The sequence below is a fragment of the Cannabis sativa genome, chromosome 1 (assembly GCF_029168945.1).
Source record: "Cannabis sativa cultivar Pink pepper isolate KNU-18-1 chromosome 1, ASM2916894v1, whole genome shotgun sequence".
In the NCBI taxonomy this organism is placed as follows: Eukaryota; Viridiplantae; Streptophyta; class Magnoliopsida; order Rosales; family Cannabaceae; genus Cannabis; species Cannabis sativa.
The window spans coordinates 22,450,630-22,460,409 of NC_083601.1; the positions used below are offsets into that span (position 1 = coordinate 22,450,630).

General features: G+C 34.6%; 1 protein-coding gene across 2 annotated transcripts; it reads right to left on the bottom strand.

Moving 5' to 3' along the window:
• Positions 1–264: 264 nt before the first annotated feature.
• On the bottom strand, positions 265–9,116 carry LOC115708316 (phosphoinositide phosphatase SAC3). 2 transcript variants are annotated; one of them, XM_030636550.2, is made up of 16 exons: positions 8,020–9,116; positions 7,372–7,576; positions 7,125–7,290; positions 6,433–6,655; positions 5,917–5,993; positions 5,254–5,441; positions 5,083–5,180; positions 4,795–4,928; positions 4,567–4,695; positions 3,418–3,784; positions 3,111–3,232; positions 2,594–2,692; positions 2,227–2,418; positions 1,954–2,127; positions 1,598–1,709; positions 265–1,059 (listed from the first exon to the last, which is right to left on the bottom strand). In XM_030636550.2, the coding sequence occupies exons 1-16, from the start codon at positions 8,119–8,121 to the stop codon at positions 940–942; spliced, it is 2,508 nt and encodes an 835-aa protein (XP_030492410.2). In that variant the 5' UTR covers positions 8,122–9,116; the 3' UTR covers positions 265–939. The 2 variants fall into 2 exon arrangements, with proteins under 2 accessions (XP_030492410.2, XP_030492409.2); XM_030636549.2 differs by having other exon boundaries at positions 1,598–1,796; positions 8,020–9,004.
• Between the last annotated feature and the right edge of the window lie 664 nt (positions 9,117–9,780).

A 9,780-nucleotide genomic window follows, 5' to 3' on the forward strand; every position in this document is an offset into this window, starting at 1 on the left:
TTTTTTTGTTATCAATGTTATCTTTGTTTCTAAACTCTTTTTCACAAGTCATGGAAATCACCAGTGCCTCTTTCCTGATTAATGGAAGCCGAAAATGACAACCATCTAAAGATGTGAAACACTTGAAAAAGTTAGATATTGCATATCATGTTCACGTGTAAGCACTTGAAAATCAAAAAGTTAGATAGTGAGACAGCAAAAAGGGGGGTTGGGGAAGGGGATCAACACGTTAATCAATATAGGCATAGTTAATCAACAGCAAACTAACAAAGCAAAAATACTCGTCAAGTTTTTGAATGGTTGAATGACGCTTAACAAGTCAAAGAGCAGACTAAAAACTTGAGGCCCCCTAGGTCTTTACTTTAGATAGCTCAAAAGCTCAATTCTACACTATGCCTTATAGACGCTAGGCCCTCATTGTTAGCAGCACCCCACCCCCTCACCATGAATTAGGATTAAGCAATATAAAGAATCATAGACCTGAAATACTAAAAGTTGAGCTCTGGCGAATACGTTGAAAAATATTTACAGTGATTAAGAAAACCTAGTCACCACCAACTGAGGGAAGGAAAAGCTCCTAAAAAGGGGAAGAAAGAAAGGGGAAAAAAATTAACTGTAAACTATTTACTCTTCTGTACTTTTTGTATCGGTTCCGACTGATGTTTTTCACGGTGAAATCAATCATGTTAACTCATCATACATGTGAGCTAGGATTATTGCTTCTACGAAATCATTCTCTCAAAAGAATGTCAGCCTCTTGAGATGTCATTCTCGCTCTGTTTCTGTGCCATGAGGCATTCTATAGTTCCTTATCCGGTGACGCAAGGGAAGATTTTAGCTTATGAATCGTCTATCGGTATTTCCCGAGCATATTGAATCAAATGAAAGAGAATGGTAGCACGAAAATGGTGCGTCGTTTGGGAAAAAAATTATCTTGGGTTAATGGCACAGTGTCTCTCCATAGTCCACCCAATGAACAAAGCTATCAGAATACTCCTCGAGAACATTGGATCTGCGTCCATAAACCACATCTGCTTCTGCTTCAGTTCGTTCTCTCTCCTACATATAAAATGGAGATAGTAAGTAAAACTATTTTGCGTGCGCATTCCAGCACAGTTCCAATTATAAAGATGTAAACAAATGTAAGAGATGAGCTCTGTACGTTATAACAAATCTAATCTCGTAGAACTACCGAAACCTTCCGACGATGTACTAGTTGTCATAACCATACATCATTGGCCAAAGTAATAAATACCACTCTACTAAAGGAAAACTGGAAGTCCTAAGAAATAATAAGCAATAATTCCCATATCATGGCTCCTAAAACAATTTCAAAAACAAAACAATCAGGAGTTTTTTATTTGAACTATACAAAACATGAATCTTAACTTACAGCCACCTTGAGCCATTAATTTCAAGAGTAGCCTCCAATCAATAACACTTTTGAAGAACAGGATTTCCTATGGTATAAATATCATTGGCTGATCATTGTAATTTATGAGCCAACTGGCCCCAATTTACCATTTAACCAGTTATCTCAATACAAAATCACAACATAATTACTCTTTTTGTTCAATACAGCAGATTAAGTACTGACCTTTGAGGTGGATCCACATTCACTTGTGGATGGGGTAGATTCTCCCATTATTCCATTGATGACATTCTCAGATGATAGTCCTTCTATTGGAGAGCTTGTGAGCATTGATGACCTATACATGTTACATATCCAATTATAGCACATTTCAGAATGACAAGAAACAACCCTCCCAAAATTAATCCATCCACGTGTATTTTTTCTGTCCTCCAAAGCAAAATTATAATCAGAGAAGAAAAAATCGACCTAATACTCGTGTTTGTAATTGAGCTCAAATCTTAACATTTAGGATTATTTGTTTCTCCTAAATCTACACACACCATCAATAAATGATTTCCAGAAACTGAATAGAAGATTACCTCTCATAAGGTTCTTCTTCACATGAATTCCCAGAAGAAGATAGCCAGTCCAGGTCAAGAAAGTTTGAGAAGTTTGACATATCATGTTCAACAAAGTACACTTGATCGTTTTCATGGCCGCGATCTCTTTGAATATCCCCAAAAAGTTGTCTGCGAGGCATTGAGGGAGTATACCTACATTGATATTATCATCAGTGTAAGTTTTCAACAAGTGAATAAATCAATTTAGGCCAATTTGACAGCAATCTGCAATAGGAGTACAGTGGTGGAAACCTTGAATAGTTAGTAATATCACTCTCACAGGTTGATATTTCAGGAGATGATTCACTTAGAACCTTCTTGTCTTGTGATTCCTCAGGTAAAACTGAGTCAGAAAATTTATCCTGCTTGCCATTTCTAGCTGATGTGGGTGAGATGCACTGATGAAGAATGTTTCCATCCGATAGAGATCTTTGGAAAATAGACCTAGGACAAAAATAAACAGGTTATAAGAATTTAATGTATAAATGTGACAATAAGACAAAACAATCAAGAAAATAATCTCTAGTGTCCTTGCATCATCTCTTCAAGAATCAATAATCATGTTAAAGCTTGTTTTATCTGAATTCTTTGCATCTCAATGTCAAGCATGTTAAGATACCTTCCATCATCTCTATCCCTCCCAGAATCGTAATGTTGGTCTGAATCTAATTCCCAGAGTGCAGGTTTACCCTGCTGTGGTTGGAAATGCCCAAGGAATCTGCTCAAGATATAAAAACCAAAGAATTACTTCTAATAGAGCAGAACATACATATATCAAATAATAAACCCATAAAAATGCATAACAACATCAATCAACGAACACTAGAAGAGAAAGCCTTTTGGATAAAAGAGTAAGTATTGTAAATGATAGAATAACAAACAGCATGCAGCACACTAATTTTTTCACAACCAACAAAGGCCTTTACCGATCATGAAAAGAAGAGTAAAACGAACTAATTGTTTCTAATGAGGCAGCAACAATGTTTGAACAAGACATGGCCCATAAAACTCAGCAGATAAAACAATTTCCCATTACAGATCTTATTACATTCAGATATCGGAATATTTATTCTAAAAAAAGGACTCCGCTTCCAAGGTGCTAGTTACAAGAATGATACTTAATGTGGTAAACTTACACATTAATAGCATCTTGCTTCTCTGCATCCATGTATGCATTACTGTAATAACGTTGAAGAGTTCTGAAGAATTCCTGAGACTGAGTTGCCGCTTTCCATTGCCCCCTTCTCTGAGAAAATATCTGTTCGACATCACAGTTCAGAAAAATGAAAGCAAATTGAGCACAAGGACTAATAAGGTACCACATCAGATACTACAGAAAACAAAACATACAAGTAAAAGCAAAATAAATGAAAACATTCCAGATAGTGATTTATGTTAAAAAATTGCTAACGCTTGAATAGGAAACATGAAGTTTAGAATTACCTTGTTGTGAGCTGCTGAGCCACCATATTGGTGTGCCAATGTGTCCCCCATTCTCTCATAAAAACTCATCAGGTCCTCAGCCAAAGGATCATTAAGGTCTATCTTTGGATTGTCTATCACTCCCAAAGCATGAAGCTGGTGTCCCAGTGCAGCCAATCCATATGCATACTGTGCAACGTTTGTACGATCCAAGCAATCTATGCAATTGGTTCTCAGCACCCCCCTTTGAAACATGGGTTGCTTGCCTGAATGATTTTCGTTTCCAGTATTGCCGTCTCCAATAGGTTTCACCTCAAACTTATTAGCATCCCCATTATTATTTACGTCATAATGATTTTTGGGGGACAACTCACCATTGTCTACTTCCCTGAATAATCATATTCAAGCTAATGTTAATCGAATAAAACATGAAAATAAAAAATTGCTCATTGACATCTTATGACATTCTAAAGCCTGTAACATAAATGACCCATTTTTTACCCTAAAGACAATAAGAACAACAGGATTTCCTATTCCAAAACACTTCGAAAAAGTTAAGAATAAAGCAACAACAATAACAACCTATATGCTTCACTCAAGGGGAGGAGAAAGAGGGAGAAAGATAAAGAAAGCCAACTAAGCACATGATCACTGGCAGTAGAAACCAAGAATCACAGAACTAAAGGCTATCCCAGACAATGTTGGAAAGTACTGCAACTACAAACAAGTTGTTTACTGACGCATTTTATTGTACACAAGTAAATACAAGCAAATGAGTGAGTGAGAGCAAACTAAAACATGCACTAAGTATGATTTTAAAATTATAAAAATGCTGAAGTTGTATGCTAACAACTGCACATGCAATACATTTTAATATAAAATGTTAAGTTGTTACTTGACATAATATGCAATAAATGTAACTACAACACTTGATGATAAAGGTTTAGAAAATAAATAAACGATGATCCTATTTTTTCAAACTATTATTGCTGCAACATCAAAACAGAGTTTGCCTTACAAATGCAGTTTCTTGAGAAACGAATCAAACTTTAATGAATACAAATATTCTAACACAACAAACGGAAATTTTAAATGTGATAAGACCCCCATTAATCAAATATCAAGAAAAAGAAAAGAAATCAACCATAATAATGAGCTAAACAAACTTACTCAGAGGAAGAGCTCTCAGTAGAGAAGTCAGTTTCCAAGGATGGCGATACTTGACAGTAGAAGAAACCTGTTAGTGTCAATGCATAAGCAGCTACCTTGCCAAGAAGTAGCAAGGCATCTGTAGCTTTGCTGGAAAAGAAAAGGCAAATCTTGTTAATGTGAAATCTCAAAGAGTTAAACATCATATCCTTTACGGGAAAACACCTTAAAACTCTTCGTCAGACGTACCTCCTAGAATGTTTATGCAAATCCCAGTGAAGGAATCTAAGACGGCTTTCTTCAGATAGATCCTTATTGATAAAGTCAATTGCATTTGCAAACTCTGTTCGAAGTATAGACTCTCGAGGCCTCTTTTCTTGTGTCTGTACCAATTAAAATTAAACGAAAAATAAAAGCAACATTAAATCTACATGTTAATAAAGATTATCAATATAACTTAAGTATTCAACTTTTATCATAAAAGCAAGACAATAGGAAAAAAACAACTAATAATATTAGTAATAATACAATGATTACCTTAATCAGATTCAAAATAATTATGGGGTTCCCATATCTCTTGACAAGATTCTCAAAATGAAGTCTAGTAGCCTCATAGTTCTGGTCCTTCTTTGACACTGAAAAGAGACATCTCCATTCATAAAGTCCACAAAAATGTACAATGGTTAAACTTATAAAATCAGTACTTACATATAATATCTGGTTTGATATTCAAACGTGAAGTTTCTTGTGACCAGAAAAGAGGGATTGAGCCGCGATTCTGAACGACAGAACTTATTTGCACAGGAAATCCATCAGGCAGATCCTCAAATACAATCTGCTCAGTCTCGACATCATTAGCTACTCTGCCCTTTTCATTCACACCTCGTTTGAGATACCTACAGACAAGGAAAATTTTATAAGTACACAGATCTGTTTATTGAAAACAACTTTTACCAAAATAAAATCCCTGGATCACATCAGACAGCTAGAATAGTCTCTATAGAATTCCGCAAGAAAAAATAGAAAGTGGGGACAAAATAATGAGTTTGAGGACATATACATCAAATTGTGAAGTGTGTGCAGTGATGGAGGTAGTCAATGAGTTAGCCACCCACCCAAAAGAAAAAAAAAATCATAATTTTGCCCCAATCTTACAAATTCTCCCTTCTACCAGCGTGTGTGTGTGAGTGTGTGAGAGAGAGGGAGAGAGAGAGAGAGAGAGAGAGAGAGAGTATAAAGCATTGTTTCCCTTCTTGAGCAGCTATCTATCATCAGAGTAGAGCCACTCAATGCATGCCACAAAAGCTACATTTTCTTTTCTCCTTTCCCTAATCTAATCAGGATATACTATGTTGTAATATTTAAACTAACCTGGTACCAGCATAATGACGAGAGCGTCTTGCAATGAGAGTCAGTTTAAAGTCACGTCCCGATGCAGAGAGGGAAGCCTATATTTAAATAGCATTGGAGCATTATTCAAAAATCAAATACTGAAAGTTTAAGAAAGGGTAATGGTAATATATGAGACCATAGAATACAAATATAAGAAATTTGAAACGTGTCCAAATATTAAGTCACATCCTATTGAACAAATATAAGCTAAAGTATAATTAGAGTTACACTCATTGTGACATTAAACGCAGGTATATGAAGCAAATATAATATGGATAATTAAGATATAAAATAAGGCAAGAACATGAATTCCAGCAATTTGGATGGATCTTTCCTCAAACGGTTGAAATAGTTCTTTATCTGTATGATATTACTGTATATCAATGGTGTATACGTAACCAAATACCCAAATGTGTATGTGATTGGGCAGGTGTGTGTTACATTAATTTTCACTAATGAACTATTCAACAATTTATTTTTCAAGGTAAAGCTCACCTGTTTGAAAAAGCCGTAGACTAACGCAACTGTCCAGACAGTGTTCTGGAGATGATTCCGTATTCCACGAGTTAAGAACTCATTCCAAACAAACATGGTTTCATAGAGTACATGTCCTGATGTACTAGTGCACATGTTCTTTTGAAGACTACGCATAACATGATATGAGTAGCTGAAGAAGAAGTCCTTCGTAAGGTCCACTGTGCATAGGAGCTTCTTGTATCTATGCCATCAGTAAAAAGAGCACAGAATTCACAGTTAAATTCAAGAGCAAAAGCTTCAGCATCCTTGAATTTTAATAGATAACAACAGTATGTTCAGCCGGCACCTTTACTAACTTCTCCACTAAAATGTTATGAAAAATATAATAAAATTTCTCTGATAAATTCAGAAAATGTCATCCCAGTTAAATGTACTTTCAGCGTGTAATATTGAATTTCACAATGAAGTGAAAAAAAAAAATCAAAAGGCATAACCAGCTAAAACTACATTATTTTCATATGCATTTTAAAATTCAAACAGCAAGGGCAGATGCCTAATTGTAGAAAGGTCTAGAAGATAAGAGAGAAATGGGCAAGTGAAACCAAATTAAAAGGAGAAATGGTGAATCTTTCTAAGCAAATATTCGTAGTTCCACTGATAAGGACCATGGATAAAATAAAATACAGTTGCATGATGAATGAAGTAGAGACCTGTTCTCATTTTTAGAATCTGTGATACTGGCACGAAATGCAGAATTTGAAAGAGGAATCATTTCACTCTTCGACACAGCATATACTGAGTGACCACATATTGCACCAATCTGTCTTCTTTCTGTGATCAGAAGCATGTAATAAGGCCCCAAAAACTTGACGAACCCTGAAAGAAAAAGTTCAAATAAAAAATTGATAAGTTGTTTCTAATGATTAAGTAAATCACAGAAGTAAGAAAACCACATACCAACAATCCCGTAACAAGTAGTAATAAATTTAAGTCCACCTATGGACTTGTTTCCTTCATGTATCCGCCTCAACAGGTCAGAACATTCTAATTCTGTATATGTGGTTGAATCTTCACGAATGTTTAGTTCGGAAGGATCTTGCCGGTCAATCTTTAACACTTTCCAATATGTTCTACTCTTGTCCCTTCCTATCATGTAAAAGTTCTGTAGCAGAAGAACATTAAAAGGAAAAATGTGTAAATCAGTGGAACAAACCAGCTAAAAAGACAAACCAAACAATTAAAATCGCTTAGCAGGTCATACACCCACAGCTTCAATAAACCCTTTTGACATATGTGGATGTGGCAGTGTGCCAGCAAAATACTACAGAATTGAAAATTGATCTAAAAAAAACTGTAAGAAAGAAGACAAGCAATCAGCAAACAAAGAGATGAACTTAAGCCATCTAAACACTATTTAGCTAATAGCAACTCTAAATGCTGATTTGACACATGTAAGATTCATACTTATGCAAAGGTATGGACCTAAACCATAATGAGTTACAAATAGCTACAAATGAAATAAATCAGAACGGACTACTTATGCAAGAAACCAAAATTTTCAAGTGAAAAAAAAATAAAAATAAAAAGTTATGAATAGGATTATACCGATCGAGTTTCATAGAGCCTGAATTTCTGCATATAGGCATGGTCAGGGGGAGGTAGACGCTCTTCTGAATGAATGGAGGGCTCATCATTGGAGGAAGCCATGGATGGTTCAGATCCCCCGAGCCTCCGGCTCAGGGAAAATATCAGCAGAGCATGCAATTATCTAAGCCAAATAGAATTATACAAAAACTATTCAAGTAAAAATTTATTCGCCTAATGAACCCAAACTCAATCCCCATACATATACAATGCAGTTGGGCTGCTTCAAATACAACATTTCCCAGAGCAAAACCCTTTTTTTCTCTTAATTTCTCAAAAATGAAAACAAAACAACCTCTCAACACCAAACTTTGACCTCTTTCCTAATCAAGCTCCTTCTTGGAGCAATCACAAACCAAAATCTGATCCCTCCTTCTTCCCACACACAACACCAGAAATGTTTACTGATCTTCAATAAAAAACTTGTCGCAGATCGAATATTTACAATATATAATTACAAAAAACGAATCTCAATTTGCATCAACAAACAATCCATATATATCTCACATATATATATATCTTCACAAAGAGACAGTGAGAGAGAAAAGAGAAAAAGGAAAAGGTATGAAAATGGAAGCTTTATCTAGAAGAGAAAAAAAAAAGAGATACGAGGAGAAGATCGAGCAGAAAAAATAGGTAATTTGAACTTAAAAAATAATAATAATAAATAAATAAAAAAGAAATAAATGGGAGCTTCGAGAAAGAGAAAAAGGGGAAGAGAGTGAGAAGAGTCGAAAACCAGAGAAGGATAGAGAAAGAGAAAGAGAGAGAAAGAAGAGTCTAATAATTGAGACGAAGGATGACGATGGTATAATTGTAATTATATGCTTGTTTTGGGGTTTTGATTGTTTGATACGATTACAGATTCAGAAGGAAGAAGACCAAAGCTTTTGTTCTCAGATCCAAAGGAGAAACAACTCATCAAAGCCAAGCCACAACTTCGGTCACCGCTACATCCACACATTATTATTTATTATTGAAATTATTTCTTATATTTAATTACAAATAAAATTTAAATTAAAAAAAAAATAGTAATAATTATTGATATGGTTGTTGTTGTTGTAATTAAAAATCAAATAAAATTATGTTATTATAATTTTATTCTCCCCCTGATATTTTCTGTGCTGACTTTTGGCTGCTAATTTATTCATTTCTAGCCGACACATATACCATTGATCACGTTGTTGTAGTACATAATTACCTTATTATTTGTGTAAATTTTTTAAATCTTGTTGTTTACAGTCCTAAAATAGATTCATAATATAAAAATAAGGACATTGTTTGTATAGATATATTATTGATTAAAAATTAGAGTGTAAAGCCAATTCTTAAGGATGAAGCTAAATGGAGTTTTGTGTACAAAAAACAACAACACTAACAAAAACATGTTCTCACGAATCTCACCCTTAAGTTATGTCTAATCTAGCCATTGTAAATGGTAAAGAAACACTAAAATTAATTATATGTATTTTGTGTTTAACCAATTAAAACTAACAACACTCACATGCCACACTACTTTATTTTAGTAATTATTTTAAGTCGAAACTTTCCATTTGTCTAAATTCAAATTCAGATGCAATGGATTTTGAATTTGAAGTGAATTAAACAAAAATTGGTTATGAGTTATGAGAAGCAGTTAAAATTGGCGGGTGAAGCAGGTAATTGAATAACAAAGAGAGGTGTGACTAGTGGCAGTGGAATATTGGGCGGTTAGTTGCATTA

Bases quoted from the DNA above. Each gene is read 5' to 3' on its own strand.
- LOC115708316 (XM_030636549.2), bottom strand. From the start codon at position 8,121: ATGGCTTCCTCCAATGATGAGCCCTCCATTCATTCAGAAGAGCGTCTA. The intron at 6,656-7,124 runs GTCTCTACTTCA...CTGATGGCATAG, and splicing joins GATTCTAAAAATGAGAACAG to ATACAAGAAGCTCCTATGCA. The intron at 1,060-1,597 runs GTCAGTACTTAA...TTTTATATGTAG, and splicing joins AATGTGGATCCACCTCAAAG to GAGAGAGAACGAACTGAAGC.